The sequence below is a fragment of the Netta rufina genome (assembly GCF_964035555.1).
Source record: "Netta rufina genome assembly, chromosome: 1".
Lineage (NCBI taxonomy): Eukaryota > Metazoa > Chordata > Aves > Anseriformes > Anatidae > Netta > Netta rufina.
Window position 1 is genome coordinate 174,915,477 of NC_140123.1, and position 26,223 is coordinate 174,941,699.

Consider the following 26,223-nt stretch of genomic DNA (forward strand, 5'->3'; position numbering starts at 1 on the left):
GGAACCAGCAGTAATATTTGAAGAAAGGATCTGATCAGACTTTACAGAACATATTTAATAGGCATTCTAAAATAACTGCCTTTCTGACATAACTTGTATCTTCTTCAACTACTTATTATAGCAGTCTAGGCTTCATTCTCACTTAAGAAAAAATATCTTCTGTCTGATATACAGATACATGCACTGCATGCAGTGTATGGGAATGTAGCAGGATGGAAATCCCAAAAGCTGATATTTTAACAAGATAGCTCCAGTATATTGAACTAGTTTAAAGCTCTTATATTTCTCCACTGGGACCTGTTTTGTTGTTGTTGTTGTTGTTGTTTGTTTGTTTGTTTGTTTGTTTTTTGTTTTTGTTTTTGCATAAGATTTCAAATCAAAGGTCTGATTGAACAACAGGGTCTTCTCAAGTATTATCATATTAGAAACTTGCTATAAAATGAAAACCAACACAAGCACTTCTCGTCTTAAATATGGGACTCTGAAACTTGCTGTAGAGGTGATGAATCCTTTCACAGCTACTGAGTTTTGACAGCAGATACATTATGCAGTACAGTGAACTTTTATTTTGTCTTACTCAGTAAGGCCTTTTCCTCACTGCATACATATTTACTAAAATCAGATATCCCAGACATCCTAATGTTACCAGGCATACTGTTGTCTGAGCATAAGTCTGAATAGCTGGGACATGGTCTTTTATACTCGAGTCAGACATAAAACCCTTGAAAATGCATTGAAAACTGCAAAGACATATCAAAGTCTGACTGTTCCAAATGTACTCAGGAAAAACAAAACAAAACAAACAAACAAACAAAAAAAACAACACATAATAACAACCAAAAAAACATTGAAGACTTCTTTTTTTAAACAGCTTAATAGTACCCTAAACAACTTATTTGGTGATCTGTTTCTGACATGATTTTTCTTTCAGTGTATGCATTTTATTTATACTTTTTGTGGGGATAGGATGTGGGTGGCTCTGGAGGTTAGCATTAGGCTCGAAAGGCTGTTGCATTTGAAATGAGATCTCAGGGTAGCCTAAGCCAGTAGTGACTGAATATTACAAAAGTTGCTGGCTGCTCATTAATTTTTATAAATATATCCAGTTAAAATAACAAAATTAGTACTGGCGCAGATTACTGTAATTGGGAGTCTATTAATTGGCAGTCTTAGCCGAGTGTCATGTTCTATACTGTCCCAGAAAAACTTCCAAGATGGAAATAATTAATTTATACATATTCACAGCTTCCAGTCTGTGGTGTTTCCTTCATGACATGAAGAGACTGCTGAGGCTTTGGTTTGCATTGACCTGTATACAGAAGTTTATGAAATAAAGAATTTTTGGACTAAACTGTGCTCTATGTCTCTAACTCTGTGTTTGATGGTGGCATGATGACTATTCTGAGAGGAGGATTTGGTGATTAATATTTCAGTCCTGAAGCAAGTAATACAAAATGGTATAGCCATACCCCGCCTCTCATCACACATGGCTCTTTGTTGAGTGCAGCTTGACCACATTAGAGAGCTTGGTCCTATTGCTGGATGAAAGAGTACTACTATCTTTCAAATTGGCAATTTTATACCACTTTCTATCTTCAAAGCTCTTATTATACAGAAATTCTCTAATAATATTCATCAGACTGCTAGCTTTTCTTTTTTTTTTTTTCTTTTTTTCCTTACTGTACCAGTGGATAATTTGCTAATGATCTTATTTTACTCTTCAGGGAGCAGGGTTTTCTTAGTCTCCCCAAGAGCAAGGGTGTAATAGCTGAAACTGTTGCTACAGTTCAGGAAATGAGTGATTATGAGGTATAAAGAAGGTGATTTGGAAGAGCATTTTTTTTTCATGTCAAGGAGAGCTAGCTGTACACAGTACTTACTTTCAAAATCCCAGACACTGTTTTTCAAAGTGGGGCTTCAGTTTGGAGGAAAAAAAAAAAAAAAAAAAAAAAAAGCTGTTTTTTTTTCCCCTGTTGAAAGTTGGGTGACAAAATATTGACAAAACCAGGCTGACTGATTTCAGTTTCAGAAAAACGTACAGGATACTGAATATTTGAAAACCAAATCATGTGCAACAAAAGTGTGTAATAATCAGTTACCCTGTTTTATGGCAGTATGGTACATACAGTATTGCTGTGAGTACATTCATGAACTACATCAGGTAGAGATTCCCTGTGTTTCTGATGTTTTCTGGGCTCAGTCAGTCTCATACATGTGTGTTCTCCAGACAGTTCAGGAGGTGAACCCACAAATCTGCTGCCTTGCAAGTGCCCTGAGGTGGGAACATGGCCAGAACGGGGTGCTGCCATGTAGCTGCTCTCTGGACTAGGGTGAAGGTTTCTGGTGGAAACGACCAGTCTTAGTGTTACTGCCAGTTCCAAATCTGATTCCTCACGTGAGTGGGGTGGCAGATTTGGTATGTGCAATTGTGCAACCTGTTTGAAAAGGAAAAGAGAAAAATAGAGAAAATGCTGCCTCTGTGATAGTCAGTGGGAGCTCTTCCATAAATTCAGGGCTTGGATTAGACCATTTGCTCTAGATCATAACACAAATGACACTCTGTTTTACAGTTAGTTGAAGAAGGGAACTTGCAAACTCAAAATAAGATGTCTATTTTGTCTGTCTGCTTACAGATGCATTGAAAAAATGACATCCTTCCTCTCCTTGTACTTTTTTTTTTTTTTAGAAGTGAAAATATAAAGTCCTTTCAGTAACTTCTTTCTATAGAACAGTATTTCATTTTCTATGCCTTTCTAGTACAGCATCAAACAGAACTTCATTAGTGCTGTTAATGTTCCGTATAGCCCACTGATATACCATAGCCACTGGCCAAGCAAAACTTCAATCATTTTTTTTTCCTGTTGTCAGCTCACACCTCTGACTGAGCAGCTGCAAGATGATTCATCGGAGAACGTTTCACCATAGGACAGAGAAAAATTATTTCTAGCTGCTTTTTCCATACTAATAAGATCATTTCAGTTGTAGAGACTTTTGCAGCACTTCCTGAGCCATGCTATGCCCATTTGAAAATAGAAATCCTTTCATCCAAATGTCAAGAAAATTTTCCATGAAATCATTGCTTTGGCTCTGCAAAACGTGTCTCTGCTGTGATTTCTTAACAGAATTGTGACTCTAACAGAGTTTTGTCCTATTACAGAGAAAGTCTGGTAGAATTAATAATGAACATTAGTTGAGAGATTTAATGAAAAATGTTGTGCATAAGGAACATTTATGTTCTGAAACCCACCAACACATGCTGTATAATATCATTTGCCTACAAAGTCGGTGTGAGAATTTATTTATTTATTATTTACTCTCTTTGCTGCAAAATCATGTAAGGAATAATGAATTTTTCACTGTCCATGCAGCAATAGTTCCAATGGAATGATTTCAGGCAAACAAACTGTCAAGAATATGACATTTCTTAAAGACCAACAGTGTGCTTCCATCTATGCTTTTTATGGTAGCCACTCCTTCATAATTCCACTCAACTTTGCATGCTGCCATAACAAACCAGAAGGGTGTATTTCTTTGTTTATTGGCATCTGTAAAAGCTTTTCATTTCAAGCACTATTTCTTGTGATATGGGTTTGTCAGCTAGTTTGCAAATAAATACAAAAACGCACTTTTGTTGTCAGTTTACCAATACTGATGTGACATTCAAGACTTGTTTTTCCTGAATAATCAGTAAGTGAATTCAGTAGAATGCATTCAGCCTGTGCCTGCAATACTGTGCACATAATTATAAAAGTTACAGATTCACAAATAAATTGTCCTGAAGAGAGGAACTCAGGCTTTCTTTAATTAATATTTTTCCTATGAACTCTAAGACACTCTTTCCTCCACCTCATCATAATGAAATAAATTCCATTTTCCAAAAGAAGACATATGCTATCTGATTTCTTAATGTGTGATATTAAGTAACATTAAGAAGCAATCACATGCTTCATTGATTCTCTTGGGCCTGTGGCTCTGACCACCCCCAGCAAGTTATCTTGTACTGAGCAGATGATCCCAAACCTATAGGATGATAACATAGGTTATGTCCAGGCAGGTAAGCTATCTCCCAGACTGAATGCACCCCAATGGTAAGGGATCTTCTAGATTGCAGTCCTCCTTTCTTTTCCTTTCACTTTTCTTAAGCAATCTGTGGGTACGTGAGTGAATACCTGTAGAGAAGGCACAGACTGCAAACCAACCTTTTCTCACTACAGCAACATAATTTCCATCGATCTTCCTCTGATCTCTCAAGCACTTCTGAAGTCCCACTGGCTCCTGGCTGCTCACAAGAAAAAGGCCAGAGTTTATACTGATTTAGAGAGAGACACACTGAGCAGCTGAAGGTTGCAAAGGTTTGGCATTTCCCAGTCCTGCAGCAGGAGCACTTACATGATTATACTGCCCGTCACCATGGAGTTGAAAATTCTGTGTTTTAAACCAATTGAGACTTAGGACTTAATTTGTGGTACACAAAGCTGAGAAGGACTGTGAGCAGTATTTTGACATACATTACATATAGCTCAGTGGTCATATCACATCTCTCCTCTGTAGTCACATCCCAGAGGATACTAGATCAACTGTTGAGGTACTTCTGAGAGTTTGAGTCTTAATTCAAATCGTTTTTATCAGTTCTCAGATTCCTGGCTAAATTCGTACCTCGGCCAGCACGGCGAGTACATTGAGGGTTTATTCAATATTCAAAAGCATGGGGTTATTTTAAAGCTTTTTGTTTTGGAAGGAAGTTTGTGTGCGTATTTTGTCTCCCTCTGTGCCTGTTCCATGGGCACATCTCAGTCAACCTGCTGTTCCATTAGGTATGCTACCCTTCATATGAAACAGTGATAATGTGATAAATCTGATAATAAAGGACCCATTTTTATCCCTGTCTGTCTACATGCTCCCTGAAATTCCCTACCTGTTAACAGAACTCATGTTCTGGAACCTACTCATTAATATGGCTTACTGCTTAACTGAAGGCACTAGAAATGAACCTGTGGCGAAGTTCTCTACTTTACTAAATCCGTGAGTTCAGGTATCTGCAAGACACGCCTTTGAGGATACTGGATCTAGTGAGTGTGTCCAGAAATTCATTCTACTGTGGGTCATTACTGTAATGTTTAGTTAGTAGAAGTGCTTCTTTAAAGAAATGGGCATCCCAAAGAAATTATCAGGAGAAGGAGAAAGCGTTGTATTTCATATTCAGGATCTAAGCTTTGGTTTGGAATCCCAGCTGCTCTTTTTGATAGTGAGAGAAGTGAACTACAGTCAGTTATGCTGAGAGTCAGCAGCATGATGATGTAAGTCAGCAGGAACTCCATGAGACAGGGAAGTCCTACTGACCTAATATCAGTGTTACCAAGGACCACAGCAAACATTTAATGTTTGATATGGCACCAGAAAATAAAAATTAAAAAAAAATAAAAAAAAGGGAAAAAAGAGGAAAAAAGAAAAAAGAGAAAAAAAAAGTTTTATCAAGCAGCTTATACCCAAAAGGTTAACATCTTATTTGAAGTGGGATCCGATTCCTTCCTTCATACTGTGGGCAACTTACACAGAAGACAGACTACCTAGCATGTACTGTGAAGAATTGAGTTGCTAATACGTAAACAGTAAACTGAAATCAGCAGAACTCCAGTTAGCAAGGCCAAAAGTGTTAGCCAAAAACTGTTATGGAAATGATTTAAAATTTTACAATAAATAAGTAAAAATTCAAGTGGCAATAATCAGAATACTTCTGTGAAACCCAGAAATAAAAGAGATATTGTTTTTCCATCAGATGGATGTGTTAATTTCTTCTGTGTGAATTTTCTTTCCTTTTTTGTTCTTTTGAACCAGACATTGACGAATGCTCAGATGGCTTTGTTCAGTGCGACAGCCGAGCTAACTGCATTAACCTGCCTGGGTGGTACCACTGTGAGTGCAGAGATGGCTACCATGACAATGGGATGTTTTCACCAAGTGGGGAATCCTGTGAAGGTCAGTATCTAAGAAAGGTGGGGTAGTGTTATAGCTTGCATTACAGTGGTGTCTAGTATCTCAAGCTGTTGAGGACAAGTATTGTCTTAGCACTGTTATCAATGAAAGTTAAACCTTGACCGAAGAAATCATTGTCTAAATAAGCATCGTAAGCAAAAGGCAAAAGAAAATAAAGTATGAATAGTTCTAATTTCTATGTGGAGCATTAATGGCTATTTCTATGACTTGCTAAGATAATATGCAGTCAGGCACTGTGCTTAAAAGAGTCTCACTGGCCTGACATCTGCTTCTGTGCATTAGTGATTTCCCACAGGCTGATAGTAAGCACTGTAATCTGTCACTCCACAGTAATCTGTTTATATGTCAGGTTCTTTATGTGTATAAATGAGCCTGAATCCAGACCCCAGTTTTTCCACTTCATTCCTCTTACACTGAAATAACCTGTGATGAAAATATTTACTGTTGCAAAGAATGATTTTGCAGCCCTAACACTCTTACCCACATTCAGGTTAATACTGGGATCCTTCTCTGTGCACAGACCAACAACTACTTTTAGGAAGTTGTTATTTGAAGGACAACCTCACAAACTGTGAAGTTCAGTGGACTTGGGGATGGGGCAAAACACAGGGTGCAGGAAATGAGAGGGTGACAAGTAGATGGGAAAGGTTTTTTTGTTTATGAATGATGCTAGAGAGAACAGCAGGTTAGTGAGTACACAGTTATTTTCAAATGCATATCTCTTAGTACAAAATGTTCTTCCTCTTCTAAGAGCAGCTGATCTTAAATAAGAGAACAAACCTACCTCTTTTGCCATAGACTACTTAGGGCAAAATTAGGAGTTTTTCTCCCTGCTGTCTCTAAATGCTTAAATATTCAGTGCTCACACAGTGTAAGCTTTCCCATCTTACTGTTTAAACTCACATTGGTGGGCTGCATTAGCCCCAAAGGGAAAGAATTGAATTAATTTCACTAAGGCAGACACACAGACAGTTCTCCAGGAGTGAGAATGACCTTTTCAGTATCCCCATCATCAATACTTTATTTCAACACATTTTCACCACAGCTGAAAGCCTGTGTTCCCAGGAGAATCCAGTGATTTGAATCAGCCACTGCTTTCATAAGTTCAGCTTTCTTTGTCAAGAACTAACTAAATGTCAGTGTTAGCTGGCCAGGTGTTAGGACAGGAAGGTGCAAAGACTTCTGAAGAAGTTGTGACAATGGCAATAAAAAGTTGTGATGCTTCTGACTGCAACGTCACTCTTTTGTCACTCATGGCACAGGTACCCTGTCCAAGCATTTATGGAAATGTTCTCAATACCCCAGGTTTTATCTTCAGCATCAATACAGTATTTGTCTTGTGGGCTGAACCTTCAGGTTTGGCATGTGCTGTGTCAAGAAATCTGAGATGTAAAATTAAACTAAAGGTATGATGCTTTTAACAGTACCTCTGTTGTTAAGATGTATGCAAACAAGGAATGATTAAGCAACAATTTGTAAGGAAAGGAAAAACCAAGGAAAAAGAAATATGGAGACCACCACATGTATGCAAAAGGAAAAACCAAGGAAAAAGAAATATGGAGACTGCCACATGTATGCAAAAGTATCAGTTATTAGCATGCTTTGGCATTTTCTACAAAGTTTCAGCAGCACATATTAAACATATGCAGAGTATAGCATAATTAGAATTAATTCACAGATGCCAGGAAAATATCTTCATTGCTGATAACTTTGGTCACAATCAGTGGGAACGCTTTCCGTTTGATCAATTGCAGCTCCAAATTTTGGAATATTTGGAGATAGGTAGGAAAACTGGATATTTTATTAGTCTCACTGCATCACTTTTTATAGTATTGAAGACTGTGACATTATCTCTCAAACAGAAAAACAGTTTGGAAAGTTGAACTTTCAGCAGTAGAGTACAGCAGTGCAAAAGCAATTGGTTTCTCCCTTGTCAGATCTTTCCACTGTGAGAGTTACTCCTACTGGGTTTAAAGGCAGTCTGGCCATTTCTTATGTCACTTCTTCGGTATCCTCTGTGTTAGAGGTGATTAGACTGAGCTGTTGGTGGATGGCCTTTCAGGTGCTCACTGTAACAACACTGAAGTGATGGGAAATGCAGCTGGAGGGCTTCAACCTCTTAGTAGCACTTGCTGCTTTTCCCTTGGAAATAGAATTATGTTGTTCACCATCTTATTTCCAGAAAAGTGGTGAAAGATCAGCTGTTTAGTCTTTGAGAATTGCATGGGTTTGTGAAGTCTTGAATTTTATATATATATGTAAATAGAGAATTCAGCATAGTATATTACTTTGTACCTTCCTCTTCATCCTCTAACGGCTTTTCTTTATAGTTTCTTTACTCAGCCATATTGGTGCTCTGGCAGTTGTCTCTCAAGAACCATTTCATAAAAGAGAACTTGGCTGAGATAGTAGATACCACAGCCTCAAGCTTCACTGCATTCAAAAACTGAAACCACTGAAGGCATAATCCTAAAATAAGAACATTCAGGCCCAGTTAACATTTACAATGCAATGTCTGAAAGCTTTCAAGATCAGTTAAAGAGAGAGGCTATATTGGTTTGTATGAGAAGTAGTGGAGGTTATATCTCATTGGCTCTTGGACATTTTGCATACTCCCATGTCAGAAGAGTAGCTTACCTAATTAATGAACTCCCATTGGACTTGCCAAGAGTATCTGGCAGGTACCAGCTGTTGATACAGAATATAAGAGAAAAATATCTTTGCTCTCCACAGGTATCAGATTCTTTAAATGAGACAGGTGCAAATGAACAGGTTGGAAAGCATCAATCCAGAATGCCCCAGCCAATTCAAAAAGCATCTCTTTTGTTGCAAGAGTTTACCTGTATGTGAACTTACAGTTTACAATTTTGAAATGTCTTGTAACATTCTTTAGTACCACTGCTGTCCTGCTTCAAGAAGTAGAATCACTTCCTTCCCCATGTGATAGCACAGGCTGCCTGACAACACAGAGGGCTAGGACTCCCTGTGATTTTTTTCTCACTACCGAGAATAATGAGGCTACAAGGATGCTCTCTGTTCTTAACCAGTGAACAAAGTCCAAACTGGTCAATTCTGTACCTAAATCTCTGAATCTGGAAGGCAGAGGAATTGCTGACTGTCAGGATGTCTGAATTCATCTCACGGTCCATCCAGTGTATTAATTAATACATGAGTTTTCTCATAGTTGAAAAACCACTGTCAGTTTAGAGTCCACACTCAGGTATTTCTACAGAGCTTGTCATGTTTAACAGAAGCTTTTTTACTGATAGCACTTAAGGAGGCAGGAAATAAAGAATCATTAATCTTCAGCAGATAATCTTACTAGCACTCACAAAGCTCCATGGAAATCCTTTCATCTTTATTTACGGTCACAGAAGGTCAACAATTAAAACCATGAATTGACTTTTTATCCTTCTATCTTAAACAGAGCTATAGGCATTAAGGCTTCATTTTTGAATTTAGGAATGCAACATAAACAACACTGGAGAGAAAGCAGATTTGGAGACACATTAGTATTTAAATATTCTGAAGTGTGGGCAGAGTACAAAATTGGCAGAGTTTCTGATGCTTTATTAGAGGGCTAATAAAAAAGAAGCACAGACTGTACATTTTATGGGACAGTGACTTGAACATGTTTACTGTATCAGGTAGCAACATTTCTATGAAGCTGGGTTTACTGACATCTGAAGTCTCAGCTCTTCATCTTCCACATCTGCTAAGCACTCTGACAGCTGGCTTGCATGAAGTCACAAATAAATTATTCATAATTCACTTGCTCTTTGAAGAATGGTTACATCAGTTAATAGATTTATTTGGGATAGACAACAGCAGAAACCAGACTTTCTGCTCAGAAGAGCTTGGGCTCCAAATCAAATATACTCCTTCCTGTTTCGCCTTAAGCAAAAAGTATCCAGGTATCCTTGTACAGCTACCCTGCTGAGAAGGTTGTCAAAGCTAAGGTAATTGAGAATCTTCAGTTTTTTCAGAGCAAAGAAACTATCCAGCATCTCAAACCATCTTTCAACAACATATTTATCAATAATTGAGGTGTTCATCTTTTCTTTACATGAACAACACTAACTGATTCAAGTGATTCTGTTAGGAAGCCATGCCTGGGGGAGACCTTTTTTGGCTTTATGTGAATGTCATGCATATAAATCTAGATAACTCATCAGAGGAGGGAAAGTTACAGCTTTCCATCAGTTGCATCAGAGCACGTCTCTTAGCTATTTGTCACTACCTAGCAAGGATATACACACTTTTTTTTTTTCTTCTAATAGTGCCTTCACAAATTCATGTTCCTTGTGAATGTACTGCAAATCTTCTCACCTGTTGCTATCAATAACGTTTTTGTTGTTTTTGTTCAAAAGAGTACTGGGCTGTCACTTTTAGACCCTGACATAGTAACTCCAAGATCACTTTCCATAATAGATCTAAAAAATGGGTTTGACTTTTGAATGTGTACTTTTCCATATGCCTTACAACTGAATTTCATCTGCCATATTATTGCTTACTCAGTCAGTATCATTAAATACTTCTATATTTCACTGAAAATTTTTGTTTTTAATACTTGCTTAACAACAACCTTTTTCATCTTATACTTTATCTAGTGCTCCAGATGACTTTTAAGTACAACATGGGCAGCACATGTTCTGGCACACATTCCTAGGGAACTTTACTGGTGTATCAATCCATTATGACAACTTGACCATTTATTGTTGCTTTTTATTACTTACTAATTAACCCACTATAAATCTGTGAGTGGATGACCCCTTTTATTCCAAGGCAGATAGTTCCTTTAATAGCATGTGTTATGCAAAAGAGCTCATCAAAAGTTTTCAAATGAAAGTAGTGCATTATATCAACTGTATCCCACTTTGAAGTCTCTTAATTAGTATGGTAAATGTTTATTCTGAATCTATAATATAGTGTCTTAAAACAATCTTCTTTCTATCTGAAAACGTTTTATAAAGATTTAATTCATCTTTAATTCATCATCATTTGAATATAACACACCCCCTTTGAAACTAAATACTACCACAGAGAATTTTTGCAGCCTTTTAAATTACTTTACGCATGTTGAACTTGCATACATTGTAGTCACCATGTGTCATCAATACGGAGTAATTGTTCAGCAGTGACATCTTGAATCAGAGGCTGCACACTGCTCATGGCCAAGTCAAATGTTGCTTTCTCTCTGCGGGAGTCTTTTTCTTTTCCAAGCAACAGTCAGAAAATCTGTTAAATACAATCTTGGCTCACAAACTGGTGGGCAATTGAGATTCCTGTTTTTATATAGTTTTTTGCCTTTGCAGTCTCTCAAATACTATGAATGTAGTTTAGGCATTCCAGGTACTGCCACCATTATGTCTAGCTTTAGTCCAGTATTTCTCCTGTTTAGGCATGAAATTACTTGTGATACAATTAACTCCCAGCTCTCTAATGTTTGTCACTACTGCTTCATCCATGGTACTCTTTTGTCGTTGCAATATTAAGTTGTACTCAGGGAAAATGAGAAAAGGAAAATCCTTAAAAGTGTGCCAGATCAAAGCTGCTGCAAATTAGATAAATAAGAACTGGTCCTCAACTGAGTACAAGATAGCTAGTTATAATTTGAGTTTGTTTTCTTTTCTGAGGCAAACCTCCAAGTCTTTTGAGATTTAATGTTTTAATGTTGTAGCAAACAAGCTGCTGGATTCCTAAGTAGTGTGTTGTAAATAGCCTGAAGTGAATTGATATGCTTTGTTGTTGTTGTTGTTTTTAAAGGAAAACATAACATGGGAAAGATAACGGCATAATCTGTAGCTGGATATACTGGCAAATAAACACAGGGTGTTTATTTGCCAGTATAATAAATAACCCTTACCCCTTTTCAGACACACAAGATGCAGGGGTCAATGTACCCTGTCCACATGGCTGTGGAATTTGGAAAAAAAGCTGAACAAAGTTTTGCTTAGTGTGGATGCTTTGTATGCTAGTCTTTTGCAGATAATGACTGAAGTTTGATGTGGATAAATAATCCAGATGAGAATTTCATGCATGCAAGTTTATGTTTCTCTTGACATGTTGTAAACACATTGATGTTTATGATTAGGTTAGAATCAAAACCTAAACAGCTTCTGCTTTGACCTGGGATATTTAAACTGCCTTATCCAGAACATTTATTTTCATTAATCAAACAACCGAAAAACAAGGTTGGGATTTTTTGCAAGTGCTCAATGTTGGATAAGCTCTGCTTAATATCAGAGTCAATGACGAAAGCTCAATTATTTTCAGTAACAGTGCACTAACCATTGCCATGTTGAAAAACAAACCCCAGAAGCTCTTTCCTCATAGGCAGTTTGTGAAAGGCATTTGCACTTATAGTGCCAAATGCAGACTTAGTGTTTATAGGGTTACTGTTTGTCGTTTAAAGTAAACGGTTTTTATTTACATAACAGCTGAACTTTGCCCAAGTATCTCATTAAATATGTCTGCTTTCAGTTAAGTGACCAGGTTGTTGGAAAGTGATATTATTCATTTATGACACTTGCTGTGACAAAGCTTTGTACAGAAGAGTGTTTTAAACAAATGAACACAAGTGTCTGGAAGTTGTTTATTAAAAATGGCTTAAATGGTAAAGAGAATCCTGCTGCTAATCATTATATTTAGATAGGATTTGTGTTTGTTCTCTTCATTGAATAACTTAAAACCAATTAGGTTGTGTGTGTGGAGTTCTTAATTTTCAATTCCCAGATCATATTACTGTCAGTATGGATTTAAGTGAAAAGAGAGGGAGGAGAGTACAGTTCTTCCATCCCTCTGCTCTGCCCAGATCAGTATTACTCAGACAATTCCTGTTAGCTACTTGTCTAAAAACCTTCAAGACTGGAGCCTGCACACTCTCTGCACAGCTGTCTGTCCCAGTGATTATGTATCCTTACTGTTGGGATGGGTTTCCCTGTCTGAGGTGCCTGTGATGTTTCAACTGTTCATGTCCATGCAAACAGCCACACTCAGGCTAGGTTCATGATCTCAGTTGCCTTCTGCCCTGTTGCAACAATGACCAGCTCCAGATGCTTCAGACAGTGAGGCAGGAGATGTGGAGAACTGAGATGCTTTGCCCATGCTGGATTATCTGATGCACCTTTTTTCCCTCTTAACAACATTCTGTGGCAGCGAGTGTCATAGTTTGTTTATATATTGCATGGAAAAAGTATTTCCTGAGACATGAATTTGTTGTTTTCCTGTTTCATCTACTGTCCCATTTCTTGTCTATTAGGCAAGTCTGGTCAACAAAAACTCTCAATAAGTCTTCTCTGTAGTATTTATTATTTTTTGGTTATGTTTTTCTTGCTGATATTCTTTCAGAGAAGAACAATCCATTACTTTTTAGTTCTTCTCAAATGAGATTTTCCTCATCTTTCTCAGAAGCCCTAGTAATTTTGTAATACATTTTTTTCAGATGGACCCACCATTACACAGTATACTTGAAGGAAACCCACAACACTGCTTATTTATACAATGGAATTCTAATAATTTCCCTGCTGTTTTTCATACCAATTCATATTCATGTTAGCAACTTGTTTACTTTTGTTTGACTGGAGCTGCACATGGAATTGAAATAATTGAGTTATTTTGCTTTAAACTGAATGTGCTTAAGGTGAATTGAAGGTTTCATTTCCATTCTTGAATCCAAAGCTAAGTGTTTTATTAAGATTTTATGCTGATGTTGAGAGATATGTGCTGAATATGATCATATTGCTTATTTTATCTTGTACTGATCTGTTGGACAGTTAAATGTCACAATACTACTTTTTAATGAACTCTAATTAAGAGCTTGGTCCAGACTTGTATATAGACATAAACCCACTGTATTGATATTTACAATTGCCATAAATCTAGTCTTTGATCTTGTATTTTTTTTCTACATTTTATCACGTCTAGCTGCTTACTTCTTTCCTTTTCAAAGCCAACTTTTTTTTCAGATAACTTTTCTCCAGATGAGCAGCTGAAAAAGCTAAATAAAGAATATTCAAGTATAAAGCACTTTGTGCTGCCAGTTTGCCTTTGCAAAATAATTGTGTATATGTATAATGATGAAGTAGGCCTCTAAAAGTACTCTTGAATTCTTTGTAACATAATTATTTTTAACTAATTTACCTTTATTCACTGAAGGCATTAATTTTTTCTTTATTTTCTGTGCTGGGTACAAAGGCTGTAGATGTTGCTGCAACTTGAATAATTAAATATTCTAGTTTGTACACTCTAATAAATGATGCAATGCTTATTTAAATGACCTTACAGGTCAGACAACACCTTTCACGTTAACTTTTTGGCAAGTGAACTCAAATGTGCTAGACAGAGCCAACAAAAGGTTTTGAAAACAACTTTCTGCAGCTTTACTTGTTTAATTGAAAATGTCTTCTGAATGGTTCCTACAAACTATTTCTCTTCAGGGAGTCACGTATTATTTTTATTCTTATGTTTCCTGTGATTGCTTTATTCTACCTTTCTCAATAGTATTATTTCAGGAAGATGTATAAGAAAACTCCAAATATGATGTTTCTAAAGCTGATGTGACTTGAAAAATATTTTTGTGAACTTGTAAGTTATTTTTCCCTGTTCTGGTGAAGAGCAAATTAATTTTCAGCTGAAGGCTTTAATGGCCACGAATCATTTATAATGGCTGCCACAAGAACATTTTTGTTAATTGAATGTGGTCTAAAAGTATTACATGGCATGTTTTTTTCAGACATTGATGAATGTGGAACTGGAAGGCATAGCTGTGCCAATGACACTATTTGCTTTAACTTGGATGGTGGGTATGACTGTCGATGTCCGCATGGCAAAAACTGCACAGGAGACTGTATCCATGAAGACAAAATCAAACACAATGGTCAGATTTGGGTGCTGGAGAATGACAGATGCTCTGTCTGCTCATGCCAGGTCAGTAGAAATAAAACTATCTGCTACAGCAAAGATTTTGGTAGGGATGAAGGGAAGAACATTGTGATTCAAGTAAAATTCCTCTTTTGGCTGCCTTTTCATCTGTGTATGTGGTGCTACACAAAAATGGCATTTTGTAGGGTTTTGGGGTGAGCTTCTCTTTCCAACATGTACAAGCAGAATTTCCACATGAGGTTTATTATATACTCCTGGCAGATAGGGAAGAGTACCACTTGGTTAGCAGAGATGCCACGTATGTTTTCTGGGTGGGAGTAATGGCATTTTCACACAAAGAAACTGCCTAGGCCGATACTGGTGTTGGTAACTAACGCCAGTATCTCTAGCAGGTGGCTATAAACAGAGGTAGATTCTGTCTCTGCAGAGTAATTCAGCTTAGCTTTCTCAAATGTTTGTTGTGGGAAGCCTGATCCCAAGCTAAATGCTGATGATGAGTAAAGAACTAATACACTATTGTCAAAGTCCTGAGTGTTTCAGAAGCTTAAGTTGCATTGGCATGAGTTTAATTTCATACCAGCTATCATCATCTTTATGCGAATAGTTGCAAAAAAGAGCTGGAAGTTTAGCAGAGGACTCAAGTAGCATCCATATGAGAATGATAAAACTTAGTGCGATCCACTAAAACTTGACCCTTAGTAACGACACCATTGAGTTTCATCAACTTAGGTAAAAGCTGTCTGAAAGTTGCTGCAAATCTGAAGGTTTTATAAAAGACAACAATTTATGGTGGTTACTAAGTGTGTATTGTAGTTTCTGCCTCTTTGAATTGTATTTTGACAAAGTTATGGTATCATGGAAAAAATCACAAGCTGGCAGTGGCTTAGCATCATGCCAACAAATCAAATTTTGGTACAAGAACTGTAGGAGTCATGCAGATTTCTGCCATTACTCTTTGTCTGTCTTCCAACAACAGAATGGATATGTAATGTGCCGGCGAATGGTCTGTGACTGTGAAAATCCCACTGTAGACCTATTTTGCTGTCCTGAATGTGACCCAAGGCTCAGCAGCCAATGTTTACATCAGAGTGGGGAGCTTTCCTACAACAGCGGTGACTCCTGGATACAGAACTGTCAGCAGTGTCGCTGTTTGGTAAGGCTCCTGATTACAGCAGAATAGACAGGAGGAAAAAAAGGATATGAGATGTTCTGATCTGTGAATAGTTCATTTTCATGTATTAGCATCCATTTAGTTCCCTCTGGAGTATGTGTATAATCAAAATCTGGTTTTCACGGATATTTGTCAGTATTATCAAGTCCCAGTCAAAAATGCATTTGGACACAATAGACATAATAGAAATTATTTGATCACGAAAATTGTTTTAGCAAAGAGTGGAGGTCATTTGGATGTGACACCTACATAGTAACACTCATGTGATCACTCATTCAGGGACCGATGAGGCTGCATAAGGATATGTATTTATGTAAATATGTATTCATTATCACAGTTGATAATTTCAAATATGTTGATAGACTGAAATGTGTTTATTCACTCAGACATTTCCAGTAACAGAAAATTTAATAAGACTTGATGCATTCTTCGAAATAGTGAAATGAGGTTTGAACAAAAATCTTTTAAAGCTTGTTATCTTTTTCCTGGGTGGGTATTTCAGAGTCTTAGGAAACCTGTGCTGCATAATGGTGCTCAGGAAGTTTCTATGACAGAAGCAATCCCAAGATAAAAGCAACTAGCTTTTATCACAGGTTATCTCCAAATGTAAAGTGTAGTCCATCTAGCAGCTTTCCTTTGTCAGGGTGTCATGAATTACAGCCAGAAAGCAATTTCTGTAGACACTGCTTTCCGTGTTGCTACTGCTAAAATCCAATGAAACAGATTCCCAGGTGTTTCATTAAAAGTCTTAAAAACAAAACAAAGCAAAACGAACTACAGTTTAGGATCTCAATGGGTGTCTATTCTTTATTCAAGATGCTACTCCCATAACTGAAGCCTGCTTTCTTTCTGTTGTCACGGTGATTTTTTAGGTGACTACATATTGTCTACTCCTTGTACTGTCCATTGCTACAAAAAACTAATTGAAATATCAAGATCAGTAACTGGTTTAAAGATTGCTTTCATTGTTACCATCATGCGATTCAAAAAGAGAGGAAAATTGACCCAGATAAGAATTTTGTAAAAGTGTAACTTCACAATAATTTCTGCAACAAGAGGTGTAAAATTGGAGCTATGGCAAAATGCTGGGGATTTTTTTTCAGCTCTGGTGTTGAACTCATAATTCTCAAAGCATTAGAAACAGTTTTTGTGACTACACTTCATTCCTTGGGCCACATGCCATTATCTTCACACACACACAAATACATGCCCTCTGGAGCAGAGGTAGACCAGTTCCAAAGCAAATGTGCATTAGTGACTTCAGTGAACTGTTCCCTTTGACTGATAGATCTGCAACTTTGGCCTTTGACCTGAGCTGAATAGAAGTTAGCCCCAACTTCTAGGAAATGAAGTGAATAATCAGGCATCTTTAGATTTGTGTTGAGGAGTGCAGTAACTTCTCCTACCACCATTCTGGCCCAACAATAGTCTATCTTATGATCTTTTCATACCGTGACTGTACCAAACCCATCATGTGACATGCAGAAAGAGTGGTTAAGTTTGGAAACCAGGTAATCTGATCATAACATCCAAAAGAGATGGTAAGTGTTTAGAGGTCCTTTCAATGAAAATGCTGTGATGTTCTTGCTAAGTTGGGTTGCTTGACACCCTTAACTAAGCTAATGCATTTGTAACTGTGGAAAAGATAAACTCTAGTTCACCCAGAGCTGAACAGTTGAGAGATTATACAGCAAACCAGCAATGTGAATAGAAGTAAGAACTAGAGAAACAGAGATTTCAAAGCAGTTTTGTAGTGTAGACCTGTTATGGCTTCTGCCATTCACAGAAGTAGGACTTCACAAGAACAGATCCATATTCTGTATTTCACAAAGTTCATGGAGAAGTTTCAGCAGCAGCTTGATGCAGAGTATATTGAAAGACATTAAATGTAATGCACTTTCTCAGTAGCAAGCAGAAGAAAGCAACCAACTTGCTACTTCTCCCACTGGCAATGAATGCCAGTGTTCTCTGTGCTGACTTCTGAGTAGGGACAGATGGAAACAATTAGCCTTCTAAGAGACATAATGCTGAGTCAGAGAAATGGGCTATGAAACAGAACTAATAGCTAACAATCTTCTCTTACTGTAATGTTTTTGAACAGCAAGGTGAAGTTGACTGTTGGCCCTTGCCATGCCCAGAAGTGGACTGTGAATTCAGTGTCCTCCCCGAGAATGAGTGCTGCCCACGCTGTGTTGCTGACCCCTGCCAGGCAGACACCATTCGCAATGACATCACTAAAACCTGCCTGGATGAAACCAATGTCATTCGCTTCACTGGGTCTTCTTGGATTAAGCATGGCACAGAGTGCACACTCTGCCAGTGCAAGGTAAAGAGCTTAAAGATTAAGCTGTCTCTTACTCAGCTTGTTTCATGACAAATAAATATTAATGCATTGAGCCTGGTCAGTGGCTAGGTGATGTCAACACTTGTTTTAAAGCAGTGGAGATTGCAGTATAAGTGTTCAGTTTTGGTATCTTCACTCTTGCATGTGCTGGAATGATGGTTTGACAGGCTAGCAGGTCAGATGTAGGACAACAGCCTGTGCTGCAGTGTTCTGTGAACAAGTTAAGGGGCTTGGCTTTCCATCATAAAACCTCGGTTCAAGTTTGATTGCAGTTCTTATGGTATAGATCCATGGTATCTTGGAAATACATACATGTACAGTAACAAATAGGTATGTAAGGCTAGACTTCACCCGAGAAATGTGTTGTGTGTGATACTATAGAGTTATAACTGATTGATTTGTTCTTTGAGAGTAATAATTGCTTTGAGAATAATAGGACTAGTTACCTCATTGTGTGGCTTTTTTTTTGCTTTAAAATTAAATGTGGAATCAACATGACATAGAGAACATTTTATAGTTTTTGTAGTCAAAGAAAAACATTGTCTGAGGATAAAAACATTATGGCTATAGGCTTATGTGAATTCTTATATCTCTTTTTAAAGATGTGAGAGAAAAGGAGGTTAAAATAGGTTTTTCCATTCAAAATAAGCCCTGTGAGGTGAATTGTACCTATACTGAAGAATGACAGAGTGCTCCCACAGTAGTCAAGCAGAAAGAGACAGGAGGACTCATCCATATATCTTTAATTTTTACTGAAATTCACAGTTGATTTTGGTCTTTATCCCGTGTATTTCCCAAGGAAGAGACTTCCCAAACTCTAGAACTTGGTGCCATTAACTACTTGGAAAAGTGCACATAAAAATAAACTAACTTCAACATCTCTTCATGGGAAAGTTGGGGAGTAACTGATTGTTGAGCACAAGCTGACAACCGACACCTTCTTCCACCACTTTTCTGACATAATACTGTGCGCAACAACAGTTGCTGTTGTCAAGGCATAGTTCTTTTACTATGGAAGAGTTACGTGCCAAGTAACCACAAGCACTTGTCTTAATGTAAGAACGGGTCAGTGGTTAGGAGGAAACACTGATGCGACAGAGTGGCTAATGGTTTGAAAGCCAGACGCTGCTCAAAAGATGTTACAACGGGCTCATGTGCACAAACCATTTTTAGTGGGGTCCACAGCTGGCAGTATACACCAACTGCAATGCTAGGAGATACTTTTCGAGAAAATAAAAATAATAATAATAAAAAAAGGAGTAAGAGAAGCCATGAGGAATCACATTCCTGTGTCCAGCTAATTTGGGCTTAGGCGGGTTGCTGAGGTTTCTGTGCCTCATTTTTCCTATCTGTAAAACAAATTGTTTTGTGCGATTCTTCTCTAAACCACAGCTGAGATTCAGTGATGGGAAATGCTTTCTCATTGTTGTAACACTAATCAATGGCAATGCGGAAGCGATCAATTCTGCTGATGGCCAGCAGTGTGCTGCTTCCATCTGCCCTTTTCTCTCGAGGCTCAACAAAGACCAAATCTTAAGCACAAACTAATTTCTACTCAGTGTAAGCAGATATATAAAATCTATTGCTGCAGTATGAATGTATAGAAGACTTAAACAGATACTCTGCCAAACCCATAGATTTAAAGCAGCTCAGGTGAGAATCTGCTTGACAATGAAGATGTAGCACTTTGACCTTCAGCAAGCAAAATCTTATCCAATTCACTTTCCAGAGCAGTTTTCTTTTTGAAATAAACTATCTGTTCATATTGGCAGCATTTTTGTATTGTAGTTCTGCGTGCAAGCAGCCCGCTCCTGCAGATCAGGTTAATGCTATGCCCAATTTGTATAGTTCTTGCATTCACCCTGTGTCACCCCACTCTTTCCTTGCAAAGCACGACATAGAAGGTCAAAGCTCGAGGCTAAGCCTCTCTAACCAAGCTATAGCAAAATAGGTTTACATAAATCCTCTAAGAATTCAGAAAGCAGGCATCAGCTGAAGCTGACTTAGCCACAAAACCATGTCAAATCACAAGTAAAGAAGGTGAACAGTAAGATTGTCTAACCTTCTGTAACAGAAGGAGTGAAGGAAAATGTTTGAATGATTCAGACCTTGGTCTTTAATTAGTGCTGGCAGTTTAGTCAACTAAATGTATTTGGAGTAATCTAAAAATAATATAAATTTTATTTGCCTTATAAGAATCAGTCTGAAGAAAAGAAGTAGCCAAAATGTAGAAAATATTTTCTTCATAATTTAATCATGTCCAAAAGTAATCTGCTCCTTTAATTGCTAATATTTTCAGAAAAATGTCTCAACTATCAGGAAAAACTTTATGCATTAACATTTGCTGGTGCTGCACCTAGGATTAATTAACTTGAAGCATTCAATGCTAAATAAAACCCAGAGTCTCTTCTGTGTAATCTAAATAAAACTCCCAAGTGCCCTGTCTTGTTCAACAGCTTTGTGTATTTGGACAAATGCCCCATACCTTTATGACAGGAGTATTCCAGTGATCCCAGCTCCTTTCAGTCTGACTGTTGTAGCTATGGGATATAGACCACAGAAAAACAAGCAATTAGAAGAATCATCATAGCCGATACCCTTAGGCAACAGGACACAATGACAATTTCACGAATGCTATCAAAATTTGTACACATGTATTTTACAGATCTATGTCTTAAAATCTGATGTGAGTTTTTAAATGGTTGAGCTTGTTAAATTGACCAAGCTTATAAAAAAATGCTAATTGTTTCAATTCTCTTTGTTCTTCCTTCCTTTAGAACGGCCATGTCTGTTGCTCAGTGGATCCACAGTGCCTTCAGGAACTGTGACACCAACAACCATCTCTCACAAAGCAGTTTCTGGTTAAAGAATTTTCCTTCACAAAAAAAAAAAAAAAAAAAAGATCTTTAGACCAAAAATTGTATAAAATTTAAACTAAAATTGGATTGTTTTTGTCCATCTGAAGTGCAGAAATGTGATTCAGTTACCTGAATCAGAGTGAAATTTATGAGACTCAAGACAAGCTCAGATGTGTAAACCTTTGTATGAGGTCAGGCCCAAATGTTCCGGCTATTTGTCTGTCTGACATCATTATGCAGAATATTAGGTTAGTGTAAAGTGACACATTGTAATGCTGTACATAACGATGTCAAGATCCTAACACAGCTAGGAGCTCTTACAGGGTCTTCCAAAGCTTTGAGAGTCCAGCACTTGACCAGATGCAGAGATTTTTACTTAATCGTTATTGGTTCTGCACAAATGTGTTTGATTGCTCACTGCAGAATATAGCAGATGTAAAAGGATGAAGCCTTCAGGAATAAAGAACATAGCAGCTAAGATGTGATATGTACAGTATATGCGCTGAAAAAAAAAATAAAAAAATACAAGCTATTGTAAAAACAAAACAAACAAAAAAAAACATACAAAAAAAACCACAAAAAACCCTAAAAACAAAAATCGTGATGCACAGGCATGGCTTCTTAATGTTTTCTGATGGGAAAAGTCATCAATATTTTCTTGTTTTACTGCACTTACTATTATTTCTTGATTGAATTTGTTCAGTATAAGCTCGTTATTGTGCAAATTTAAATAAATATTTCTCTTACCTTAAGTTTCTGTTTGTGTCATTTTTTCTTTTCAGGGGTGTCATTTTTTCATGTGCGTTGTTATTCCTCCTCCTTTGTTGGCATGCCTGGGCAGTTGGGCAATGCATATAGAGAGGAGCTCCTCTCTAGTTCCTCTGTGTGTGGGAGTCTCTGCCCAGCACAACCTTATAACTTATCTTTGTTTGTAACTTCACACATGCGAGCCATTGCAATGGATTGAACAGAGTAATTCATGTGCCCTCCTGCCCCATGTGCCAGTGGGATGCTGCCACCCAGAGTGGGTACAGACCATTTGTCTGACCTGCATCTGTTCACATTTAAGGGGCTGTTCTCTAGATTCCCACTCTGCTCTGAGCTGGTTTGTCTCTCCATAAGCTCCACAGCTGTTTCAGTTGTTTGTGTAAACTACCATAATTCACAGGGATCACTCCAATACGCAAGCCCTATTTTCATTACTGTACTGTTGGGACGATAAATAAAAGAGGCTGCATGACCAAAGCTGTGTTACTCTGGGAGAGAAATAAAGAAAAAAGCAGTGTTTACAAATTAAGGGTTGAAAAGGCTGAATATATAAGGAATGCAAATATCTTGTAGGTATTCCCATCTGTCCTGGTGTGTATCAAATAATTCATGTTTCTGGAGCAGGGAATACAAGAGATGCCAGGCCACTGAGTGCAAATAATACAAATAAAAACAAGAAACTAAAAACTTGAAAAAAAATGCAAAATTTGATTGATAGTCTACATTGGACCATTAAAGCTATGAAGATTTTTCAGACCAAATAAACCTTTTTCTTCACACTGTCCATAAATAACGGGTACTCAAGGGATTTACTGTTTTGTCCTATTCCTGGCAAGCTATAATCAATGCTTTTTGAGCATAATGTTAGCTCCTTGAAAAAGAGGCTGCTTTCTCTACAGTGTTTTCTTGCCTGCTAGTAATTGTTAAGAGGTCATGTTTTGCCCTCAGCCACAGAGGCACATCTCCAGTTGATTTCAGTGGCAGCTGCATGCCTATTTCTGAGAGGAGGTATAACAGAGGGTATAACTGTTTAGAAATTGCACTTCACTTTCATTAAAGAAAAGGTATAAGATAGGTATGGGAAATACATAAAAACAAGCTTTTTTTTTTTTTTTCCTTTTTTTTTTTTTTCTTTTAATATACAAAAACGAGTGAATATTTTTCAAGCACAAAATCCTGAGGCTCTGTCAGAGGCTGTAGATATGCAGGGCAGATATCCACAGCACAGCTGTAAGAATCCCCATTTTGGACAAGTGAATAGGTAAGTTGTATGTGAGGTGAGTGCTCCTGCCCTTGTTCTGCTTTAGTGCGTCCCCAGAAATCAAATTTAGACCTGTAGCAGCTATGAGAACTAGAAGAAAAAAATCTCTCAAAATTTTTTCTTACTCCTTGGAAGGCACAGTAATCCTAGTTTTTATTCAAAACAAAAAGGTGTGTAGATGGAAAACAAGAATCTCTTTCCTTTTGTTGCCTACTATGCTTTGAGTGTTGTAGGATCTTTCTGCTATTGCAGGTTCATGAAGCATGGTACAATACAAAAACAGGCTAAAAAGCCAAGAATTGAGACATAACATAATAGCTAAACCTTGAATCAAATCCTTGGAGAGACAGTCAGTGCCACATGTATGTGAAGAGCTGAAGTTATACTGCTGAACAAAGCTGGAATTCTCTTCTAAATAAAAAAAATGGGAATGGGCTGAGTGAATATTATCTAATTTATCAATGTTCAAGGTTACTCATCAGTTGGGAGTTCTTCTAAAGGTCAACTAAGTCCAATGAGACATCTCGGTGACCTTCGTTTTCATTCACATTCAACCCCCCTTCCCCATCTCCCCCCTGTTCAGTCAAGCCACTAATTAGTGGTACATGTTTTTAATTTTTCTTGAAAAGTAAATTTAAGTATTATTAAAAATTGATGTCTAATTTCCAGGCCTAAATTGTCTGTCAGACAATATAGTCCATAAAAAATAATAATTATTATATTTCTGTGTTTTTGAGCAAAGCAGGTACATTGTGCTCTCTTAGTGGCCTTTCATTATGGATGCACTGTTTGCACTACTAGAATTCAATAACTTCCATAAAGGAATTGTCACCTCTCTGCAGAGTAATTGCCCTAAGTTAATAGACCTACAGATATAAACGCTGAAATGTCTTCAGTTCCAATACTGAATTCAATGCTGTGGCAAAACAAGTTGACAAAAAGCAGCGATGCTGCAAACCGCTGAAAAGAAAGCTGGCTGTGGTGCTGCACATTTGCTGCACTCTTTACAAGGACATCTAAAAGTGGGTATTTACACAGAGAGTGCTGTAAAGCTGCCCTCATTCAGTGCCAGCATCGGCTTTCCACAGAGCACATTGGGTGTAGCAGATTCACCCTGGGCACCTCAGATAAGTACAAGGTTGTGAGCTGCAGAGCCCAGACGTCAGCTCCCACTGTGATAGAGCAGCAATAGCAGCTGGTTTCAAATGCTGGGCTCTTCAAATGCTGCAGATACATATGGCACAGCTCCTGCCCCAGCCCTCTCCGTGGGCATGGTGCTTCTCACCTTGAATGGGTCACTTCTGCCCACGCTCTGGTGATGTGCTCAGCCACAGGGCAGGATGTGCTGTCCAGACAGCACTCACGGGCTTCCCATAAAGCGCACAAGTCTCTGTGCATCACGGCTCATGCATCCTCCCCCAATTTCTCAGCCAAAAATAGCAGTAGCTTTAAAGTAAGGCTCAGCTAGTTATTTTTTAATGCTGAAACTAACTTACAGGCAAATGCAGTTTAACTTGTCCCCAAACCAGTTAATAATTTAAGTTAAAAATCATCGGATAACTTTTGCCTACTGTTTAAGAAAATGTTTCAGAGGAATACGAATAGGAAGACCAGAGCAGCTCTGGCATCTCCTGAGTGCACAACCTGTGGTGAAGAGGCTCTGGAGCACTGGAGAGGTCCTGCAACAGCTGCTGCTTCTGCCCAAGCCAGAGCAGCAGCCAGCACCATGTTCTGTGTGCTCACGGGCCCTGCTAGCTCTTCAGTTGCTATTTTAATTTCTAATTAAAAATTTAAAACTTCTTGTTGTTTTGGCACTATGGCCAAGTCTCTGCCCTGGGAGGAAAGAAAAAGAGCACAGCTGGATTTCTGACTTAGAAGAAGAGTTTAAAGGAGGGCCTGAAAGGAAAAAGACCATGTTGCTTAATTCCTGTCCTGTTCATCAGCCATGTGAAAGACCACTAGCATGGCTCTATTTCACTTTTTTTTTTTTTTTTTTCCCACTGGTGGAAAACAAAACAGTATGTACAGATATGTATGTGTATATATATATATATAAATCAAATTTTAAAAGCAATTACACTTCTAGGTCTGCATTAACCAGTATTTTCTTATTGCCAGAGCTTACACAGTCTCTAAGATGCCAAACAGACATTGTTTAATATAACAGGAGGTTTGCACCCTTTATTCTACCATTCTGTTCATGGAATACTTCTATAACATGAAACTTTAACTACTACAAACCATAATAATCTATTGATCGCATAATGTTTCATCCATAAAAGAGCCAAACTCAATTACTATGCTTCATCTGTAAAATCTGTTTTCATCAGTAATCTCATTTTGCTATTTTAGACTTCAAATGTAACTCCCAGGATGTCATTTATGTATCAGCAGCATCACTTGGAACTGTAAAATAAAATTGTTTAAGGACTGAGTCATATTTGAAAACCAAAATAACTAGAACTACATCAGCACAGCTAGAACATCCATCTAAAAACCAGCAGAAATGAAATACTGACTCAAGTGCAATTTCATGGTAGGGAGGTAGTGCAGTTTCATTTGGGGGAGTGAGGAACAAAACAGAAAAACAACCAGCAATCCCACCAATGCTAACTCGGTCCTCTCCCTGCTTTTAATGACCACCAATTTGAGCAAGAAGGAGGATAGGATACAGCTTTTTGCATGGCTACCTTATTTCTTATGAGAAGCTCTGCAGATGATGTTGCTTTTGAATATTTCATCTGGCTCAGTGTGCCACAGCCCTTTCCTGTTTATTTTTTTTAGAAACATTTGTAAAAATTCAAAAAAATAAATTTTTTAGGACCATCACAACACCCACAGTTTTTTATTTAGTTAGTTATTTTTAATTTTTTCCCAGGGTTGGGACTGGCCCTGGAGCTGCACTGCAGTGGGTGCCTCCTGTCCCCAGGGTGGCTGCAGGCAC

At 37.8% G+C, this 26,223-nt stretch overlaps 1 protein-coding gene across 1 annotated transcript in view; it reads left to right on the forward strand.

The window, feature by feature from the left end:
- Positions 1-21,220, forward strand: part of NELL2 (neural EGFL like 2) — a gene marked incomplete at both ends in the record, with an annotated part of 149,025 nt that extends 127,805 nt beyond the window's left edge. Inside the window, 5 exons of the mRNA XM_084286757.1 lie at positions 5,836-5,976; positions 14,729-14,922; positions 15,854-16,030; positions 18,150-18,374; positions 21,170-21,220. Coding sequence (XP_084142883.1) covers positions 5,836-5,976; positions 14,729-14,922; positions 15,854-16,030; positions 18,150-18,374; positions 21,170-21,220 — 788 coding nt within the window. The remainder of the gene's footprint in view (positions 1-5,835; positions 5,977-14,728; positions 14,923-15,853; positions 16,031-18,149; positions 18,375-21,169) is intronic.
- Positions 21,221-26,223: the final 5,003 nt, after the last annotated feature.